Here is a 23,736-nt window from a genome sequence, read left to right as displayed (position 1 = left end):
ACTTCTTATTGCCATGAATTGTGCCTATAAGAAATCATAATTATCGGGTCTAGGATGCAATAATTAATAAATATTCCCATAGGCTCAACCTCTATTAAATTTTTCATAGGGTTGCAGCTTTAACTTATAAAAATATATTTAACCATGTACCAACCACTTGTAGGCTTGAATAAGTGTAGCTGTGGGCTGCAAACTCTTAGCTGCTGCTTCCAAGACTGTTCTGAGAGCTCCATCAGATCCAGGTTACACTGAATCTTTGGGTGCTGGAAAAGTGGAGATCAAACAAACAATGGTTTCCCCAATAATGTAATATTTCTTGGTGCATATGTCAAATTCCAGACACAGGTGTCTCTGCAACATGGACAGGACTGCTGAACAATGATACAAATGTGTTATATATATATATATATATATATATATATATATATATATATTACCTTTCATAAGGAGCGCATGTTAAAGGAAATTTCTTTTAATTGATAATATATCGCAGATATATTTGGTACATGCTAAAAAGTATTGCACTTAAAGTACAGATAGAAACATTCATATCAACAGGAGCAGATTGAAGTATAGCAAGGAGAAAAACCTTTAATTTTTAAACTGTTATGGCAGATTTTCATTATGCGCTGTCCATGTGGTGGTATGAATAAATTATGAAGAAAAAGAAGTATGACCTTTACATCACTTCCCATCAGTGATGTGTTATTATAATATATACAGCATGTTCCTGGGGAATGCTTTCCAGTGCATGAGTAAAAGTTTGGAGTTTGTTTTGTTGCAAAGGAGAAAACTTTGTGGTCTGTGTTTCGTTTCCATTCTACTGCAGAGTTCCAGGAGGAAGTCTCAATTTTCAGTCTTCAGGTCATTCAGTCGCAAAGTATTTATAGTGTAGTATAAATGTAGACAAAAATTATAACAATCAGGTTGAGTATGGTCCCAATAATTCCGAGCATGGCCAGGATGCTTTCTTCTTTGCTTTCCTTTTCTTGGTTTCCCTTCTCGTCTTCATTTCCACCAGTGATTACCATCTTGGACATATATTACAATGTACGTCTCTTCTACCTGTGATGAGAAAAGAAGGCATTGAAATATTAAAGGGATTGTGATTTCCAACCTAGCGGACTGTTTAGGGTAGTCATGAGGAAACTTAGTGATGTGAAATGTACATCAGTCGCCGTCATCAAGTGGCGGACGGACTTCTGACATCAAATCTTCTAAATCCATGGCAACTATCCATCGTATCAGAAATAGAGAGCCGATGTCAGATTGCTTACAGCTGTATTCAGCTGTATTTTACATTGCAATAGCATCTCTTTTGTGCTAATACATGCTGGATAACATTTGAAAGCCGCCATCCGATGGAAAAAAAGCACTACCATCACAAATAAACATTGATGGCTGTAATTCGGTGACTATCGGTGCCCACATTTTCTCCTCCCACAATAGGTTAATTGGATCCTGACAAAAAATTAACCCTAGTGTGTACATTTGGTAGGGAATATATATATATATATATATATATATATATATATATATATTTATTAAGCATCACTGGGGTAGAGACTGATGTGAATGACCATACATTCTCTGTAAAATGCTGCAGAGTTTTCTGAAACCATTTATGGCCACCAAAAAACTACACAAGAGAAAATTACAGGGAATCTGTGAAATCTGAAAACTATGGGGGTCATTCAGACCCACTCGCGAGCGGCAGTCCGCTCACAAGTAGGTCGATGGTCCCCACTGCGCATGCGCACGACGGAGGGAGCTCCGTCGTGCGCATGCGCGAGACCCGGCGAGCGAAGGACTTTCCATCGCTCGGGGTCTTGCACCAAAGGGGGCGTGCTGTCGATGTTGATTGACAGCACGCCCCCTTTGGTGGGCATTCCAGGGGCGTGCCTGCCAGACGGAGGCGTTCCTATGGGAACGCCTCCCGTCTGAAGCCGGCCCCACTGACATCTCTAGTGATGTCAGTGGGAGTGATTTTGGCTCTGATAGAGCCAAAATCACTCCTGGCCTTGCGGTTGAGAAACCCGACCACAGGGTTTCTCTAGCAAGTCCGATGGTCGCGATGGTCAAGACCATCGCGACCATATTGTTGGACGCTCGTATGTGCTGTGGGTGGTGACCCACAGCTATACGAGCGTCCAGGAGGACGCTCCATTTTAATGGAGGTGGGCCCTGATTCAGAGCGAGCGCTCTGGTCAGAGCGTCCGGCTCTGAATCAGGGCCTATGTGTGTGAGTAATTCAGCACTGTATTTCAAAGTGAGTAAAGAAGGAAAAATTCAAGAAATGGATGGCAGCTCAGAGTTTAAACTAGCGATGACTAAATTCAATATCAGCTCTGGAAATTTAAGATCTACATACTATTATCCACAGATGACATGTGAGAGGTTACTAGTATAAACCAAAGATTAATAACCAAGAATGGGATAAGACAGAAAGAAAGGCAGGAACAACCATAATATTATTAGTTGAAGATGACAAATAAAATAAACCAGTGGTACTTGTATATACAACTGTCTAGTGGAATTTACACTAGACCTTGGGAAAAAATCAGGCTTTAAGTAAAGATCAGCATAAATATAAATTAATTCATAACAACATGGGAAAAGACACTGGAATGGCCCTTAAAGTCTCATACATAAACACACAATTAGAAAACAAAACCATATTTTAAATGCATGAAACACACAACGAGATAATCTGTCTTGTAGGTGCAATAAGTATTACCACTAAAGGAATTGGGCAATGTCTACTCAGGAGCTACTCAAGCTTGGAAGGTGGACTCTTGTCTGTAAGGTGCATGGCGGCTAAAAGACTCACCAGCAAATTCCAAGATGACAAGTGTTTTATCTTGAGCAAAAGAAAGATGATAGCCAGTTCATCCTGGAATCTGTCCCTGTGTGTTTGACACTTGAACAAAAAAGCATATTCTGCAACACTTTAAAACAAAACTTAATCTCACCAACACATTTTACCTTCCTACACAAAAAGCTCAAACTCTACCGTACCCGAACCTTAATAGTAATCCATTTCTTTTTCACTAAAGAACTTACCAATTTAGCAATCTCTGATTACTTATATATTCAGTTTATTTTCAAGTCAACAGTATTGCAAACGCTGATAAATTGTTAGATTTATAAAATCTAGTCACAACAGAGCCGGAATGGAAAGTAGTTAATTAAATATTTATATCCCTTTGAAGGCATGTCACAAGAAGTTCTCTAGTAATGACAACTGTGAAACTGGGTGTTGTAAACTTAAAATGCCACATCGCCTACACACTTTGCAGTTTCATGCCTCATGCCTCAATGATATTACTGGTCCTTAAGCCTAAAATATTTTTGCTTTTATTGTTTACATGACAGGTGCTCGTTAAAGTAAAAGTAGAGGTGTGCACGGACCCCCGTGTTTTGGTTTTGCTTTTGGATCTGGATTCATCTTAGTGTTTTGCTTTTGGTTTTGCAAAACCACCCTCTAGTGTTTTGGTTTTGAATTCGGATAAAAAATGATTAAAAGTCGATAAAAATTCATAAAAATAGATAAAATAATCCGAATTCGGTTTTTAAATCCGAGTTCCGAACTGGCAACAGATTCGAATCAGGACTCTGGGCCTGATTCAGACCCGCTCGCGAGCGCATGGCGCTCGCAAGTGGGTCGATGGCCAAGCAGTGGGCACATGAGCCCCGTAGCGAGTGAATTTTCACTCGCTGTTGGACTCACTGCAAGACGGGGCGGCTGTCGATTGTTATTGACAGCTCGCCCCGTTTTGTAGGCGTGCAGGTGGGGTGGGTGGACAAATGGAGGCGTTCCTAAAGGAATGCCTGCCGTTTGTGGGCGGCCCTACTGACATCACCAGTGATGTCATTAGTGAGCTTTCTGCTCTATTAGAGCAGGAAGTTCACCGGGCTTGAGGTGGATGAGACCCTACCACAAGGGTCTCGTCGCAAGTCCGATGGTCGCAATAGTCGCGACCATCGCAAATAGCGAGCGCCTCTGAATCAGGGCCTCTGAACCGGGTCACAAAAGTGAATCCGAATCTTAACCTTGTACTCGGGACTCCTAAATTCAGTTGCGTTCGGATTTCAGAAATCCGGACCCGCACATCTCTAAGTAAAAGTAGTAGTCATAAAAATGTCGACCTTCACCATAACGACATGAAAATGACGACATGGTCATAATGTCATGTAGTCAGTAATGAAATGCCAACATGTTAGAATGTGACTGGGACTTACGAATCAGACATCTGATCCTTCGATGTTCAGGTAGGTATTTCTCCCCTAACCCTAATCTAAAAACACGCCATCTACCGATATATTAACAATGTAACATTTGGAAAATGGGCACATGGAAATGCTTTAGGGACCAAAGGGACTTTGCTAAAAAGTGTCAAATCCAGGATAATGTAGTCAGGCCAGAATTGTCTTTATAATAATCACGAGGGTTTCTCAGTCCCTGGTATTAAGAAATCTGAACGATGATATTACTGTATGTGCAGTTACCAAGATCTAAGGGGAAAAAAAAACAATTCTCAGATCACTTAGTGGAAGCAATTACTGTAACAATAGCAGACATCTCTCACAGCACATTGGGAAATGGTTGGTACACAAAAGGATGCTTCTTCAAGTGCAATAACAAATATCATCTGTGGCTGCACTACACATACTAAATGTAACCAATGAACCAGAAACAGCCAGCATCTATTATAATTATCCTCATCCAAGTCAAAGAATGGTGCCGCAGTTTGCAGGGAGCGCAAATGCTATGAATCATACAGCACAAGATGCAGTCATTTATCACAGTGCTTCATTATTATATGGTTTTACTTTCTATATTAATAACACATTATATGCATATTGTACACAGTAATGTGCCATACATTATACAGGTATGCAGGCATGGAGCAGCACACAAGACGTGACCTAGGGTGCAACGCGCAGGAAAGAGCCGAAGAGAACGGAGCCGACTGGGCCGCTGATCGCACTGCTGCACGGGCAGCCCTCTGTCAGGGAAAGGTAGGAGCCGCCTCTGCCAAATACCTAATATCTCTGAATTATCTAAAATCGGTTGTACAGAGGTCCTTATTTATAAAGCCATCTTAAAATACAGGTCTAAACCTGGTATTATAGTAAGGGTGAGGGTAGTATTATAATATATGGTGGCATTATATGGGTGGTTGAAAGATGAGAGAACACAGGACTTTATCGGCCTGCAGGCTATTTCTCTTTTTCGATAAACACTGATTTAGAGAATGTAGAAGTATACTGTAAATGCACACAGCCGTAAAGATAGCACTACACTACTACACATCTGCAAAGAGAGGGAAAAGGAAGATAAATATAAGATTTTCGTTCATTTGTGCATTCCCTAAGGAAGAATGGGGCAGGTTTCAATGAACTGACTGATCATTACAATAGTGCCTAACCCTAACCCCCCAGTGGTGTCTAATTTCTCCCCCCTAGGGGTGCCTAACCCTTACCTCCCCCCCAAAACCTAACCCTAACCCCGCTACGCTCCCTAAACCTAACCCTCCCCCCGCGGCTAATGCTAATGGCGCCCCGGACTTACCGCGTTCGGGCTGGCATCCTTCGGTGCTCCGGCGTTGGGATTAAGATAGGCGTAGGTATTTCGACGCCTGTCTTAAGTCCCTTGACAGGATTTCCCTATCGGTATTGAAACCGGCGGCATCGCGGCAACCGGTCTCATAACTACATCTTGTTCTAGGGGCGGGCAAGTAGGGCTATTGCCCAAGGCGCTGCAGCCTTGGGCGCAGTTGCAGTCACCACACCGGCGCCATCTAATCTTAACGGTACCCACCTACTCTTGCCCACTGTGGCAGAAGCAAAGAGGAGGGACTCGCCAGCTTTCACAAGGTTAGATTAAGGCAAACGCCGACCCCCCCCCTAGCAAACGTCCCCCACGTGCAGATGCTTGCATTGACACGACCACAAAACTCCCATAACACGCCCATGAGAGTGACTTTTTTTAGCTAATTTCAAGCCACCACCAAGTAACTGCACAGGAAGTGTTCTGCTTCCTTTCTAATACATCTGATCTTCGAGTACCATCTGTTCTTCGAGTACAATCTGTTCTTCTAGTACAATCTGTTCTTCTAGTACCATCTGATCTTCTAGTACCATCTGATCTTCTAGTACCATCTGTTCTTCTAGTACCATCTGATCTTCTAGTACCATCTGTTCTTCTAGTACCATCTGATCTTCTGGGAACGGTATGAAATACTGCCGGATGTTAGCCTGGCAGATGTTATACCACCGTAGGAAAGCAGAACAGCAGGATCCCGACTAAGGTAATTTTCTAACCCTCTTCCCCCCCTAACACTAACCCTCCCTTAGGGTTGCCTATCCCTAACCTCCCCCCCTAGTGCCTAACCCTAACCTCCCCCCTCCCCGCAGCCTAAACCTAACCCTCGGGGGGGATGCCTAACCCTAGCCTTCCCCAGGGGATGCCTAACTGTAATCCTCCGTTCCCCTAGCCTATCCCTAACCCTCCTGGGGGGGTGCCTAACTCTAAGTCACCCCCAGGAGCCCCTAACCTAACCCTCTCCCCTGCGGTTGTCCGCACCCGGCGCACAGCTTACATTGGATCGGTTTGCCGGGCGTCGGGCTTCCGGCGTAGGTATAATGACAGGCGTCAAGATTTCGACGCCTGTCATTAATCCCCTGATAGGATTTGACAATCGGGAAGCTGGCAGTCGGCAATTTTTACTGCCGACTTTTTGATTGCATCCTGTTCTTCTAGTTCCATCTGTTCTAATTGCAATAGCACCTTTGTGCCTACACTCTGTGTAACGCCAGCATCGTAGGGGATATCAGAGCTTTACGCGCATGCGCAGTTGCAAATAATAGCTCAACTATATGAACATCAGCATTGTGCGCGGATTGGTAATTAATAACTATAAGTAGTAAATCAGCATTGTCAGGAGGGGACCAACCATGAGATGTGATATGTTGCCTCCACCACTGTTTGATGGAGGGAATAGTCAATACGGTGCCCAACTTCTCATGTCCAAAAGCCTGAGGGGGTGACGTATCAAGGCTTGGAGAGGGATAAAGTAGAAGTGGCGCAAAGCAACCTATCAGCTTCAGACTGTCATTTATCTAGCACAGTGTTTGAAATAAGTTAATGACATATGTAACAGCATCGTCTGTGCTGCAGGGAAGATGCGATATGTCTGTGAAAGACATCGTTCACAGACATATCTTCTGCACACATCCACAGAGAAAGCGCAAGATGATGATAGATTGCTTTGAACAACTACTTCACTTTATCTCTCTCCAAGGCTTGGTACACCTCCCCCTAAGTAAACACACAGCTGTAAAACCTTTTTCACTTCAAGTGTTCCTAACTGATCAACATTCAGAACATGGTAAATTCTACTTTCCTGTAATTGGTTATTATGTAATGTAATGTAATGTATACCACTTGTGTAAGTTTCCCATCAATGCTACAGGTTGCCAGCTGAGCTCTGAAGGCACAAGCATTAATAAACCCAAGAGCCAGGGGTGTCTCTTACCAGTTACCCTTCAGGCCTTGCCACCCTATAGTCTAGTGGCAATTACCCAGATGCTTAATCAGAAATGAGCTGTGAAGTCTATTGAATCAATAGACGTTGAGATTTTTCCCTGGACTGCCATATTTAAAGCTAAATCATCAAGAAACAAGACCACTCACATTACTTGAGTGGAGGGAGGTATTTTTCATACGGGATGTAGTCAGCATCCCGGCGTGTGGGATGCCGATGGTTAACCCTGTACGGGATGTAGTCAGTATCCTAGCATGCGAGATCCCGACAGCATCAGGTTCCCGGCTCCAGTATCCCAAAGGTAAGTACCGGGAGTTAGGGTAAGGTTAGGGGTTAGGGTTAGGCACTAGGGCAGGAATGGCCAACCTGTGGCTCTCCAGCTGTTGTGAAACTACACATCCCAGCATGCCTTGCCACAGTTTTGCTATTAGGGAATGCTAACATTGCTGCAGGGCATGCTGGGATGTGTAGTTTCACAACAGTTGGTGAGCCACACGTTGGCCAGGCCTGCATTAGGGGGATGGTTAGGTTTAGGGTGTGGGGTAGGGGAGGTTAGGTTTAGGCACTGGGGGGTAGGTTTAGGCAAGTTCTACTATACTTACCGTATGTATGGGTGTCGGGATTCTGACTGTAGGGATGCCGTTGTCGGTATTCTGACCAGCGGCATTCCGACCGCCGGGAATCCATACCCAACCCGTTTCTACTTATGTTGGTAGCTTTTATCAGCTGGAACTCTGAGATGGAACTCAGCAAGAAGAAACAGTGGCAAGTAACTCATAGCCAGAGCAGATACAAGGATATTTAACGTTGCAACTGGTTATACAGATATATTAGCAGGTAAAAGATCTGAATATTTTATAGTATGTCTCCATTATTTTGGTAAAACTACAGTAACACTCTTGCATACAGTTCCCCTACTAGATCACTTCCCAGGGATTCTTGCTATCCTGAGTATCCTCCACTTTGCTGGCCCCCAGCGGTCAAGTGACATTAACTTGGTAAAGGTTCTGCTCACCCAAAACAGTAATAACAAAATTGTCCGTCTATTGTATTGAATGCTTAGAAATTTTTAATAAAGGGGTGTCCTGAATTCTCCCAGACTGAGAATTAATTCAGAGGATAATGTTAAGGAGGAAAACTATTGCAATAGACAGAGGTCTCAGAACTTTGGGCCTTGGCGCGGCAGAATCTCAATGAATCCACAGCGAATGGATATTAGAGACTTTGTAGACCAGAAAGTCCTGACTTGTTACATTTTAATTTATTTGGAAAGAGATAATCATGCAAAATGCTATCAATAGAATGTGAGAATTACAGATTCTGATACTTTCTCAAATGAAACACCCCCTAACACGGGGGCACACAACCGCACATATTAGAATAACCTTCCGCCACCAGATCATGATAAGCAACAATGGATGACAGAATTTAAGAGGTACATTTCTAACTCAAATTTCCCCATACACCTGAGAAGATATCCTTACGACAGATAGTAAAATTGCACTATTAGGGGACTATTCATCATTGAAGGCCGTATGGCCTCCGATGATGAAGTATTGAACTCGCTGCATGGGATACTTATGTCTCCAACTCGCAGCAGGGGATAGATTACACCAGAGCAATTCATCATTGCTCCAGTGAGGGGACAACTGCTCCGAAAAGCAGCTGCACACCGACAATGCCACCTGTCATGTTTCCAAGGCGACGCTGGACTGGTATACAGAGGATTTGATAACCCGGATGGACTGGCCAGCTCAGAGTCCAGATCTTAACCCCATTGAGACCCTCTGGGATAAATTAGAGCAACGGGTGTGTTCTAGTCGACTCAACCTTCTTCAGTGGACAGGTGGTCACTGTACTTAAGGCAGAATGGCAAACATACCGCCTACTGTTGTCCAGGAACTTGTGAACAGTTTGCCAAGAAGGGCGTCTGCAGTAATCACTGCACGTGGTGGACCTACAAGGTACTGATGTTAATAAAATCACATTGATCTATTTGCTGTCAGTATCCAGTCACTTTTGTCTACATAGTGTATATCCTTCCTAACATCTTGAAGCGGTTGGAGCATTGCGAAGTACAGTACAGTATATTCACATGTACAACTCCAAACAGGATGTAACTCTGTTTATCCTCCCATTACCCTCCCTCTGCCTCCACGGTGTCACCCAGTAATGCCCATTACTATGCATGAAACAGCTGAGAGGCGGCCAAATCAGAATCGCTGGAAAAAATGCTGTAAATTGCATATGCAGGGCCACAGCACATGAGCAGTTTGGTAATGGCCAGATCCATCAGCATTTAGAATTGCGCATAACTCAGAATCCTGGGGAATAGCCTGTAGGTACAACTTACTATGACAAGCATTGCATTGCTGCTCTAACATTCTAGTTGCTGTAAAGATGCAAACTTAAAAACAAATAGTTCCATCAGCACTGATTAACAATGTATTCATTGAATAAAATCACTTACTCAGGATACATGTCACATATAAGGAGGTTTAAAGAGGATTTAAGGGTAAGAAACGGTCTTATTAGCCATTGGCTGTATTGACTTCTGCAGTCTTATGACCAGGGGGCCTGATTAGCAGAGCTCAGAACTCAAAACAAAACAGAAGCAACCTTCTAAAAAACAGACCTGTACTGTGTCCTAAAATTTCAGTTGTAAGTGTATGAGCTGTACATATACTAGAGATGTGCGCCGACCCCCGTGTTTTGGTTTTAGTTTTGGCTTTGGATCCGGATTCATCTTCATGTTTTGGTTTTGGTCTTGCAAAACCAACTGCACGTGTTTTGGATTTGGATCTGTATTTTTTTTTTAAATAAAAAACAACTAAAATCTAGGTTATCTAGATTCAATTTCTCAACTGTGGTTGTTCTGGCTTACTGCAGACTGCAATGTATTGTATTCAACATATAACAAATGATGCTCGGCAACTTATAGAGGATGAAAGGGGAAAAGTTTCAATGGTCACAGTAGTCTGTACACTGTTACAAGTCACACTGTTACACGACTTGTCCCCCGCTAGCATTTATTTCACCTCATACTGACGCTGTTGTTCCAGCACTGTTGGTTGCTAGGCGATCCAGATGCAACAGGATGTCGCGTGTTCCCCACAACATGACGTGATTGGTCCCTTTGCTAATTTGTGCACGCTGGCCTTTTGCCGCCTCGCCGACTATAGCGTTCCTATAGGTTCTTTCGGCTCAGCTGCATGGTCAGCATTCTGTATCTCCTCGTGGTAACGTATTCTGGTCTCCAGCTAAAAAGCCTTGTCACCGGCTCCCAAGCCTTTCCATCAGCTCCCTAGCATCAGCAGCATCCGTGCTGCCACCGGCTCACCAGCCACTGCATCGGCTTCCCAGCCGCACCAGCAGCTTCCGTGCTGCCATCGGCTCTCTAAGCCGCATCGCAAGTACATCAACTTTTGTACCTGCTCTCAAGCCACACCATCGGCTATCAAAGCCGCATCTCAAGTACACCCATTTGTATACCGGTTCCCTAGCCGCACGATCGGCTCTCAAAGCCGCATCTCAAGTACACCCACTTGTGTACCGGCTACCTAGCCGCACTATCGTTCTCAAAGCCGCATTGCAGGTACACCAACTTGTGTACCAGCTCCCTAGCCGCACCATCGGCTTTCAAAGCCACATCGCAAGTATACCAACTTGTGTAGCGGCTCTCAAGCTGCACCATCAGCTCTCAAAGCCGCATCTCAAGTACACCAACTTGTGTACCGGCTCCCAAGCTGCACCATCGGCTCTCAAAGCCGCATTGTAAGTACACAAACTTGTGTGCCAGCTCCCAAGCTGCACCATCGGCTCACAAAGTCATATCTCAAATACACCAACTCCTAGTACCAACTCAAAGCCGTACCATCGGCACCTTACCCACACTATCGGCTCTCAAAGCTGCACCATCAACTCACTTATTTCTGCTACTGGCTCTTGCTGCATCATCGGTTTCTAAGCCACATCATCGGCTCTCAAAGCTGCACCACTTGTACACAAACTTTTGCTCCCAGCTCTCAGCCCCACCATTGACTCCCAAGTCGCTTCATCGCCTCATAAGCCGCCTCATTGGCTCCCAAGCCAAAACACTGACTGTACCTATTCCTGCTGTTTCTCTCACCATCATATCCCTTAGTACATTCGTGTGAACCGCTACTACCCCAAGTATTAAGACCAGATGGCCACCTAAGTACCGGTGATTGTTTATAGATCTAAGGGAACAATGGGTGGCTGCTAGTAGCAGAAGACCTCGCTAGCCTGGGTGCTAGCAGGTTCACACGGAGCAATCTTTGGAATTCATAACATTATATTCGGACTAAAAAAGATTGGAGAGCAGTCATGGAACAGCCGCAGAATCCTGCTCAGGTGCTTGCTGCACAAATCCTCACTCAGAAGGTCCAAGAACTCTCCCTGCATGTTGTAGAAGGCCAGTCTCCTGCTGTTTTGGTTCCTCCCAGGGAGTAATTATCTTGCCGGATTGATTTTCTGGGGATCGCCGACAGTTCCTTAACTTCCACGAAAGCTGCAAGCTATACTTCAGGCTATGGCCCGTCTCCTCAGGGACAGAGTCACAACTAGTGGGACTGGTAGTTTCCCTTCTTCAGGGTGATCCACAAACTTGGGCCTTTGAGTTGCCCACGACCCATGCCGAGCTGCAGTCTGTTAATGCCTTTTTTATGGCCATGAGCTTATTGTATGATAACCCTGATAGATCTGCCTTGGCCAAGTCCAAATTGCATTCCCTCAAGCAGGGTCAGAAGGCAGCGGAAGAATACTCCTCCGAATTCTGCAGATGGGCTACTGACTCTGGTTGGAATGATCCAGCCCTACGCAGCCAATATCGGCTTGGACTCTCTGAGGCCATCAAGGACATTCTTGTTCAACATCCCCCTGCTGAGTCCTTGGACAACCTCATGAAGAAGGCCATCAGGGTTGCCCGACGTCTCAGTGAATGTAGACGGCAACAAAATCTTCCCAAAAGATCGCCCCGTCCCACTTGGGCTCCATCCTCTGATCCGGAGGAACCAATGCAAATTGCATCTCGGTTATCACCCGAAGAGAGATGCAAGAGACGTACCCTAGGCCTCTGTATGTATTGTGGGGACAAGGGACATACAGTGAGCAATTGTCCGCTCAGGCCAGTAAAGGGCAAGGCCTAAATGTGCAGGAGGAATTGCATTTAGACCTGGCCCCAATTTCCTCCAAGAATTCGGTATTAGTCCCCATGGCCATCCAAATCGCTAAATCCACTCTGACCACTTCAGCATTCCTGTATAGCGGGGTGGCTGGCAATTTTACGGATTTTCTGTTCTTCCACTCACTGGGTGTTCCCGCCATTCCTTTAGATTATGAAGTCTACTATCTGCGGATTAGACGGAAGATTGATTTCTGGTGGGCACATTACATTCATAACACCTCCTCTCTGTATGACAGTTGGAGTTCAACATTCGGAAGTTATTTATTTTTATCTTCTTCAGTGTCCTTTAGCCCCAGTCGTATTTGTATTTTATTACATTTCGCAGTTGACACAGAATTGTTGGCTAAATGGGCGTAAATTGTTCATAAAGAAAGTGCATAGTATATTTGCGCATATATGCAGGGCCATACACAGGGGCGTCATCCGCAAAATGTAATTAAATACAAATAAAATGAAATAAACAATGCACAATCTGTTTGTTTCCATACTAGATTCTATTGCACATGCGGAGGTCACCAGGGATAAAGGCGTGGCAGTGCAAAACGCCAAGAAAATGGCAACCGCACCATTTTGCCTGTGATTTAGCACTGCTACTGTCAACTTGGAAGAGGTAAGTGGGCCCCCAGAGATGTAGGTGGGAGTCATCAGGAGGGCTGAGTAGGGCTAGATAGGGGGAATGAGCCAGTGATGCAGGCTAGTCGCATCAACGGTACTTAGGTGGCCGCCTGGTCTTAACACTCAGGGTAGTAGCGGTTCACACGAATGTACTAAGGGATACGATGGTGAGAGAAAACAGCAGGAATAGGTATAGTCAGTGTTTTTGCTTGGGAGCCAATGAGGCGGAGTATGGCCTTCAGCAGACGCGATCATCTCCCGGACGCGGGGCTTTAAGGATGATATCTGGATCTGAGTCTATAAAAACACAGGTTACCGATATCCACGAGGAGGCAGCCATTATGCTGGGAGCATGTGACAGAAGGAGAGAGGTCCTGCATTTGGGGGGTGCATAGCCCTAGCCACGAGGGCACAGTATATAAAAGGGGAAAGCTCCTGTGCCAAAAAGGGGTTCCTGGCAATAATCCCCTGTGGCAGAGACAAGAGGTGGAGTTGCTCCCTTAATGCCAAAGAGAGGGGCAGCCCCACTGCTAAAGAGGCCCCCTTGGAATCACCCCTCCTTATTTAAAGAGAGGTGAGCCCCTCTAAAATAAGATGCCTATCTGTATAACTAGGCCGCAGCTGAACCATGTGACTGTGCAGCATGAATGAGAGAGTCTGCCTCTTCAATGAGAGAGAGCCCCTGCAAAGAACTGACAGTCACAACGGGGCACTTAAAAGAGACAGCAACCTTGCAGTGTGAAAGCAGCAGTAACTAGAGCCCTTTAGGTGTACCCCAATAGGAGTGATCTAGGTGTATGACGTGTATTAGGACCAGTTGGGTGAGTGGCTACAAGGTTACGTGGAATAATTAGGACCACCCCCATTAGGCATAAGTCCTCATATTGGTAGAAGCCCCTGAAAAGTGCCCCATAGTGAGGGGGGGGGGGGGTTGCTGCATGGGCAGTGTGGCTATATGGATTCTCAGAAGCAACAGTGTGGAGGCTGTGAGGGTCTCCAGTGAAAAGGGTATAGTGCACCCAGTGAGTGAGTCCCTATTGGTGGGTGCCTGGTGCAGGAACCTCTGTGACAGGGCGCTGTATGCCTTATTGTATGAGAAATTGCAACCTGTGATGCTGTGGCACTACTTGTCCCATAATGTCCAAGTATGTACCGATGCTCGTCATATCTTATGCTTATGCAATTAAGTGCTGTGCTGGAGGAGGTGTTCTACTGTTTAAGGTGTAACCAATAAGGTTAATGTGCAGGAGGAGTTGTGAGATATGTGACCTAACATGTAACCATTATTCTTTGTTCTGAAGGAGAGGAGTAAAAGTCTTTAAAAGTTATCCTGTTTATATGAGGAGGCTTCGACCCACTTTATCAGCACTGCACCTGTAATCTGTATTAAACACCCGAGTAAACGGGAGTCGGACTGGTACCTGTGCCTCACCCATGACCGGCTGGGGCAGAGTAAGTCTGGTGCACCATACACCGTGATACTGCAGACGTTTTACCCAGTACTAGGGGGTTTACGTATGCACCAGGCCTAGGAGAACTCATCAACAGTGTGCTACAGGCAGGTGCAAAAGATCCACCTCCTAACAGGCAATATACAAATGAAGGCTTACATAAAAGTGCCCAAGCAGGCCCATGACCAGAGGCCAGAGGTTTGCCAGCTGTGCCATCACACAGAGTGCAGGGTCCTGAGTGCAGCACCGATGCTGCCCCATGGCTCTTGTTTCTGGCTTGCAGCCGGTATAGCTGCTGCAATGCCGCCTGGCGCATTCTTGTCTCCCAAATGAACTAATACACACATGTAGGGACAAGGGCATCGAAAGGAGCCTGACCCTGCGATATGTAAGAAGTGAAATGACAGCTAATGAGATAATTTCACTTCTCTTTCGGGACCCTGTGGCGCTACTGCGCTTGCATGGTTTCCTGAACAGACATGTGCATCGGCCCTTGCCGGGAACGGATCCTACGGAACTCTCTACCGTTAGTGGGTGTGAAGCGCAGCCCTTAGGTTACAATGGCTATCGCCCTCTGAACATAACGTTAGCTGCCGGGGCGCCAAGCTCCAGAACGCAAAGGTAAATCTGACAGACTAGCTGCCCCTACGGAAACCTATGGGAGCTGCAGCTGCTGCCGGAAATGGAGAGACCGCAGCAGCTATAAGAGATACCTGACGCAGTCCCTCCATGGTACATTACAATAATATTTTATATTATATGTCCCAAAAGCTGGGCGCACACTTAAATGATACCCGTCCAATTTGTCATTTCCAGGGAAATCAGAACAACAAATTTGGGAATACCATTAAGTGTGTATGTCCGATTTACATGCTCCCGCGGATAGATGCGACATCTTCTGGTTGGCCGTGCAGCCTGGCATCCTAAATCGCGCCGTCAGTACCAGCATCGCGCAAGTGTATATGCACTTGCCGAAGCAGGGTCCCGTCGCTCATCAGAACAGCAGCTACATATTGTTCTGATGTGTGGGCCGGCTTTAGCGGGGAAAAAAAAAACTCTCTTCCTTAAGGAGAAAGCTTCCTTTTATTGGAGAGAAAATTCACTTTAATTTGCTTATTCTACTAACCTCAGTCAACTCTGCAACCCCCGCACCCCCCCCCCTACACACACAACACAGGAAAGGCGATGACTCAATTCGCGCTGAACTGTGTCATCATGGTAATCTTGGCATTGTGTAGCAGGGACGGGGCCTCATGGAGAAGAGCACTACTTGTATTAAATGTGCAGGAAATATCAGCGGTGTAGGGGACCATGTATGTACCCTGTGCCAAAGGTATTGGAGGTGTGCTAATAACACCTGGCTGGGAAATCGTGGTTGTGCTCAGGAAAATTACATCAGAAATTGTGTGGCCCAGTAAACATGTAACATACAGAACCCCTTTATCCTCCCCCAATCCGGCCTGTTGGACTCACAGTTCCAATGAGCCCTGGCACCCAGAGAAAGCACATGCTACAGCAAGGTACCTCTTTCCACATGACATATGACACACACACACACACACACACACATACATAGTTACATACATACCAGGGGCGTTTCTAGAGAGGAGGGGGCCCATGTGCAGTCTCCGACACGGGCCCCCTCCTCTCCGCCCGGCAGCTGGCAGCTGGAGTTATAGACACTGGGCACTAGAGTGTGTCCAGAGTCTATAGTGTATGCACAGGGCACCGGGAAAATGGCCGCCACGGGAAAATGGCTGCCACAGCCATTTTCCAGTAGTTTTACAGCGCCGGACCCCCGCGCCGATGTGGGACTCCGGAGAGGTAAGTAATATTATGGATGCAGGGTGTGTGCGGTGCGGGACCCCATATTCCCCACACACCCTGCATCCATTATAGATATGCCCCTGATACATACATACATACATACATGTACCATCTATGAAACACTATGAAACATCTATGAACCCACCAAGAAAAAAGATTTGGACACCAATCCTCTTATGTCACATTCATGCACACTACTTGAGAGCTCCTTCACATTCAGTTACATTATGCTTTATTTTAGATTACACATTACTTAGCAGTCATACCCAGGACTTAAACCCAGCACCTCTCACATATCAGTCAGACACCTTGCACATGGAGCTATCTGCTCCTGCAAATAAGCCTATGAATTCTAACTATATGAAGCTACTTGCAATTATCAGTTTAAAACCATTGGGTCTAAGCAGAGGTATGTAGTCTGCAGCCAAACACTACAGAGATCTGCTCAGCTGCAATGCTGATTATTTTGTACAAAAGTATATTGTGTCTCATATAGTTAGAATTTGCAGGGCTTCCTTACGTGTAGGGTGTCTGACTGACTAATAAGAGGTGATGGGTTTGTGTTCCGGGTATGACAGTACAGTATTTTGTAATGTGTGTGTTAAATAAAGAGGGATGTGACAGAAGGTATTCAGGGGAGGTGGCAAGATGATGGGGTGAGGAGATAGGGGCAGCCAGGAGATGCCGGGGACAAAAGAAGAGGAAGTTACAAGTTAGAATTATTATAAACAGAAAATTGACAGAGTGCACAAAATAGTGCCCCCTGCCCTGCGGCACCCTATGCCGTGGCACATGTCGAACCACCATAGTAACTGCCCTGTTTAGATGAATGCAATTATAGAAAGTCTCGGTCGTGTACTCATTTGTGTTTTGCTCAACTGCTTTTTGGTAAAAGACATTTAGATGTCTCTGCAGAAGATCATTTGGCAATCTACAAATGTTTATGCTAAAAAAAATACATGTAATGCACCAAGTGCCCATTTATAAAACATATGCTAAATTGTTTCTAGGGTTACATTAATGTCCCTCTGATATAGATTGGTATATTCCTTTAGTGAACCTTCTTTATGTTGTTGCAAATTGTAAGATAAAGAAGCTGTTGTGTGGAGAGAATTATCTGCATTTCTGTATATGTATGTATTCTTTTGTGCTTTGTTCGGAAGAGAAATGCTGTATGAGGAAATGTACATACTTATCGGTATCGTGGAATCCTGGGACGTGTAGCACCAGAGAGTTAGGTCATACAGGCATTCCGTAAGATTAAGAACACAAAAATTGGTTAAACCTATTCAGAGCAGGCTTATGTATATATCATCTAGTTTCATTCTCCTTTTGTGATCATTTTCACTACTCTCTGGAAATATTTTCAGGATTACTCTGCTGGAGTAATTTGAGAAGAATCATTCATTAGTTTTTTATGATATATTGCTTATCTTAAGACACGCTTAATGGGAAAAAGATTCTTCACTTAATAAAAATGAAATTGTCTTGCGAAACAAGCTGGATGTTCATTGTGTCTGTGGGGAAGTATTATTGTGGCTTGCCTCTCTGATAAGGTGTGTGAGGAAGAGGAGGTCGGGGGAAACCAGCACTATGCGTTCAGCTGTGACCACACCTTAAACTTGGATTATGCACTTGGATTATGCACACTCTAGTCTCAAGTGAACTGGTGGAAATATTCCTTAGCTATTACTTAGACAGTGAGTTGAATTCAATTCAATGCGATGATGAATAGTCGCGAGAGGGAGCTCCCGAAGCTATTCAATACACCGCGCTGTTTGCCTGGTTGGGAATTGGGTAAGTCAGAGAATGTCGGTTCTCGTGACTTAACCTGGGTGTTTAGGCACAAGAACCAGCATTCTCTGAATAAAGTGCTGGCCGCGTGGCTGTTAGCGCCGCACTAAGCCAGCAAACAGCTGCGCTCCCAGCACTTTGGTCAGATTTCTCCTCGCATTCCCAGCCCGCCAAAACAGCGCGGTGTATTGAATAGCTGCGGGAGCTCCCTCCCACGGCTATTCATCTTCGCATTAAATTGAATTCGGCCAAGTGTGTTATGACTGGTGTCATGAATAACTTAAGCTAATATACTGTTAGTCATAAAACTTTTGGTAAATTATGCCATATGGTACCCTGTTAGTGAAGACTCATCACAAAGATCTGCCAGAGAAGTGGTATCAGCCAGAATCGAGGTAAACAGGGTGTCAGAGACATCACTTATGTACTAACAGTTATTGTTACATGATTACCAGTCATCTGGCATTTCTAGCTGAAATGGGCAATCTAGACACTACTCTCTCAGACATAGAAGCCAGCCCTGTAGGTGCACGAGCACCTTCAATATTTATGCTGCCTGCAGTTATGTCTATGTATATCTTTTTATGAGCCATATGATGAATGTAGTGTGAGCACCCTCAATTATTTAAAAAAAAGTTTTGTTCCATGCTCTCGGATTTGTGAAGATGAAATATACAAGTGTTGGCTTATGTCTTCTCAGCTGTCTCCAATGTCCATGAATCTACGGGCTGGTGCACAGATAGTGCAGGCTCCTGATCCAGCTGTACGAGATGTGAGCTGGGAAGTGGATATGATGATCTGGGCTCCTTATATATTGCATTTGGTGGCATTGTACATGGGATTCTGGAAATCAGTGCTCAATGTCTTCAAATAAACCACACAGCCCCAAATGCCACTTGCCTGTTCTACTCTGCTAGTCCCCCAATGGTGTCTACAAGCACTCCATTATCATTTACTTTTAAAGGCTACTGTCAACCAAAGATGTAGTAAAGGGGTGGTGGTTCTGATGCTCTTTAAACCTTTTTCAAATAATGGTCTCAGTCCTAATGTGAGATATTGTGTTCCAGTGTAAACAGAAAGACAAGAAAGCCAGCGTCTTGAAGGAACTCCCTGAAGAAATTGACAGAGTTGAATGAAACGCGTAGCACTATAGTAAGGGACACCCACCCCCACCTTTTCCTATATTGTTTTATAATATCTTCTTTTTTGGAGTTTATACCTTTTTTAGCAACATTTTTTATATCAATTTATCTTTTATATTATGGGATTTTTATCAGATTATTATTCATGTAATAACCATTTGTTACAATAAAGTGGTTTTGATGTAAAGATAGAATACATTACAAAAATAATGTGTTAACAGAAGTCTGGCTTCCATCATCTACATACATGTTACGTGGATAAATAAAATTATTTTGCAGGAAATAAATGCTGTGCGGCCAACCACCAAACAGGTCTTGCCACACTAAGCGCACTCTCTCCAACTATTTATAGTCAAATTATCTTGTCCACGAAAAAAACTTTTTTTTTAATGTGGCTGCAAAACAAGGCATGTCCCCACTATTCCACTACTAGTCAATGCAAAAACATGATCCCAACGCGGTTCCGCCATTCTGTCCCTGTGCACTTCACTAATTAAACTGGATGCAAGCATATAAAATTAGAAGCATGGTCACATTTACTGCAGGTTTGCCATTTTTTTTTAGATAAGTCTTTGTCCCTCATACAGAGATATTTGATTTTGATTCCTCTGTGTGTCTGAGATTTAATTTATCAATCTCCGCTGCTGCTAACATTTCACTGAAATGTTTCTTGAGTTGCCTAGAAGCATAAAACAGCCAACAGAAGCTCCTGCTACAAATCTTAGCTGTCAGATGCGTTAGAGATCATTTAGAAGAATTAGAGTGTGAATTGTTTTATTCAGAGAGTCCTGGGTTAGTGCAATTGGTAGAGCAAGTTGGATGTCCTGTTTTTCATTGTCTAGTAATCAAGAAACAATGTGCAAATTGAACTCATGGAAAACAAATTTCATTGATCAGATTGAAATATTATTTTTTTTGGAGGGGGGTTATCAATAACGATAACAATAACAGCTAGAACAATTATATTAGCAAGAAATGCATCAAAATCATTTTTGATTCCAAGTATGTCCTGATAGGTAACTTATGAAAAAATAAAAAAACAGTAATAATAATTAGCTTCATTGCAAAATAAAAATACATTATGAAATTGACTTTTTACAATTCTGTTTTTACAAAATGTACTGAAACGCATTTCTGTCTGCTTTAACAAATGAATGTAATTATTCAATTGATACATGTAGTATTAAATAATTTTTGTAAGGTCTGTCCGGCCCCAGTGACTCCCACTGCAAGGGAGATAGGACAAATCTAGAAGAGGAGCAGCTGCTGCCAAAGTAAGTATGGAAGGGGGGGCAGGACAAAGTGACATGAGGGTCGGGACGGAACTATAAAAGAGAGGGAGGTGTGGGGGTTCAGAACGAAACCACAACAGAACCGGGGAAGGGTTGCAGCAGACATGGGACATGGCTGGTCAGCGTGGTTGTGAGGTTGAGCAGAGGGGCGTAGACCGAGGTTACCCGGCATGTGTCGGAAACGTTATACTAGTATTAAATAAAAGTTCCTAGTTGTATGGAAACATGTACAATTTTGCATTACAGAAAAGCCTTCATGTCTAAAGTTTTCTGGGGCCAATGCAGAGTCTGAATCAAGTCAGTTGTAACTGAGCCAACATTGAGCGCGCGGTATTAGGTATTAAATGCATATATTTGTCTGTATACTGAGTTGATCTCATGTCATTGACCGGACCGTCCCTATCCATACCTTTGGTTTCAAAGACAGCACCATATCAGAGGGCACTTACATCTGACAAATGATATGTCTGAAAAATGATGTTTAGCCAAAGTTCTGCATAGCCCACAATTCCATTGGGGTGCCAATTTGGAAATTAGACTATGTGCCAACACCCCCATTACACCCCTTCAGCCACCAGCGGGGATGCAACTCAGTTTAGTACGAATCTGCTATGGCCCGTTATATATATATTTTTTTAAATTATAAAAATAAATTTCAAAAATAAATATACTAACATAAGGCCCACATTTAATGTATGGCGAGAAGCAGGTGCGTGCACGATGCCAGTGAGCTAGCCTCTATTTTTAAAACGTCAATAATTTAAAAAGTCAGACCATCCTGATTTTGCTTTTTAAATGTTGACGCTTTAAAAATACGGACTAACTCGCCGGTAATGTCCCTGTGAGTGCAACTCACAGTCTATTAAATAAGGGCCTTATTCTGTTGTTTCCTAGAGGCTTTTTCTCTTTCATTGCTGTACACTGAACACAAAAGAAAAAAAATTAAACACCACGAATGTTCAATACATTTATATTTAATGATCTGGAAGGAATAAATAAACTGCTGTTAATTTACACCAAATGACCAGACTTATTGTGTGCATGTTTTCTTTCAATTATATTTTACCTTCGTTGTCTGCTGAGGAACGTTATATTAATCCGTTAAATATGACTATGTGCCCGTCAGAGCAATATGTTAAATGTTGTTACATTTATTCAGACATTTGTCAAAAAGTTTCCCTGCAAAGGCTTCAGAATTCGTGCTGTCTGCTCTCCCAGCCATCCCATACAAATTTTATTCCATTAAGTTATCACTGTTCCCTAATGTTACGACTCCAGCTACAAACCTGTCTGATATTTTCACAATGTTACCGGTGACCTTGCTTCTCATGACTTACTGCTGTGGGTTTATGGAGAAGATAAAATGTATCCATATCTCTTCAAGGGTCACTGGCTTTGCACAAATCGGGAAAATATAAGAATCTTGTTGAATTCTCTTTATATACTCTACGGCTCATATCAGCCCAGTTATAATTACTTTAATGGAAAAGTTTTGAGAAATTGAACTTGGCATCTCTTTACTTGCTTTGGCTTCTTCTGTCTGTTTTGTAGGAGAATGAAAGCAGAAAAGGTTTGTGCAAAATCCTAAGGGGGGGGAACAAAAACAAATAATAGTCTCATACTTAAATTTCCATTTTCTGATTGAATTTTTTTTTCTCTTTGTTTCGTATACACAGAGCTGAATTAAGGGCCACATGGGCCTGGGGCTGAAAATGTACAAGGGCCTATACTGAGAAGGGGGAGGAGCTGTGAGCAGTGCTGGGTGGGTGCGGCCAGTAGCATGTAAACATGTACACCCCCTACACTATAGGCCCCACTGTCTGTCTAAGTCAGGGGTCTTCAAACTTGGCCCTCCAGATGCTGTGGAACTACACATCCCAGCATGCACTGCACATAGTTTTAGCATGCTGTTATATCAAAAAGGTGGCAGTGCGTGCTGGGATGTGTAGTTCCACAGCAGCTGGAGGGCCAAGTTTGAAGACCCCTGGTCTAAGTCATACTTACCTAATCTCCCGGTAGGTGTGGGAGCAGGTCCAGCACTACCATTAGGTATCTTTAGGCACCGTGTTGGGGATGGGTAGGGGATTCCAGAACTTGGGATCCCAACGGTCAGAATCCAGATGCCGCAATCCTGACTGGGTCACAGTACCGAAAGATGGAGGCAAGAATATTACCCTTCCACTAACCCTCCCTCCCCGCAGCCTAAACCTAACCCTAACCCTCCTCCCATAGCCTAAACCTAACCCCCCTCAGCCTAACGGCATGAAGTTATGAATACCGACAGTGTAATCCCGGCAAGGGAAATACTGACGCCTATGTTAATCCCGATGCCGGAACTCCGACAGGACGCCGGACCGATCGGCCAATGCCGGGGGTAAGTATCCACATAGCTGGGGAAGGGGGGGTTAGGTTTAAGGACCTAAAATATCCACGTAGCTGGGGAGGGAGGATTAGGCACACCCCCAGGTAGGGTTAGGGATAGGCTAGGGGAAGGGGGGGTTAGGTTTAGGCACTAAGGGAGGAGTTTAGCGTTAGGCATTCCTCGGGAGGGCTAGGTTTAGGGTGCGTTGAGGGAGGGTTAGGTTGAGGCACTAACAGGGGGAGGTTAGGGTTAGGCACTAAAGGGGGAGGTTAGGGTTAGGCACCCCTAAAGGTGGGTTAGGGGGGGGAGAGGGTTAGGAATAGTAAACTTACCTCCGCTGTCAGGATCTCCTCCATCGGGCTGCTGGCATCTGCATTTGAACCGCCGGGCTCACGTCCGGTGGGCAAACATACTCATTCCAGCCTAACCCTCCCCCCCACAGCCTAACCCTAACCCTCCCCCGAGTGCCTAACCCTAACCTCTAACCCTACTCTAAC

At 44.4% G+C, this 23,736-nt stretch overlaps 1 protein-coding gene across 1 annotated transcript in view; it reads right to left on the bottom strand.

Annotated features, from left to right (window-relative positions):
• Positions 1–511: 511 nt before the first annotated feature.
• Positions 512–23,736, bottom strand: part of TUNAR (transmembrane neural differentiation associated intracellular calcium regulator) — a 39,806-nt gene continuing 16,581 nt past the window's right edge. The window contains exon 2 of the mRNA XM_088464361.1: positions 512–1,065. Within this exon, the coding sequence (XP_088320487.1) occupies positions 885–1,040 (156 nt within the window). The 5' untranslated portion in view covers positions 1,041–1,065 and the 3' untranslated portion in view covers positions 512–884. The remainder of the gene's footprint in view (positions 1,066–23,736) is intronic.

The sequence above is a fragment of the Taudactylus pleione genome, unplaced genomic scaffold (genome assembly GCF_031769625.1).
Source record: "Taudactylus pleione unplaced genomic scaffold, aTauple2 ptg001661l, whole genome shotgun sequence".
NCBI classification, from domain to species: domain Eukaryota; kingdom Metazoa; phylum Chordata; class Amphibia; order Anura; family Myobatrachidae; genus Taudactylus; species Taudactylus pleione.
This window is presented reverse-complemented; position numbering and strand designations above follow the sequence as displayed.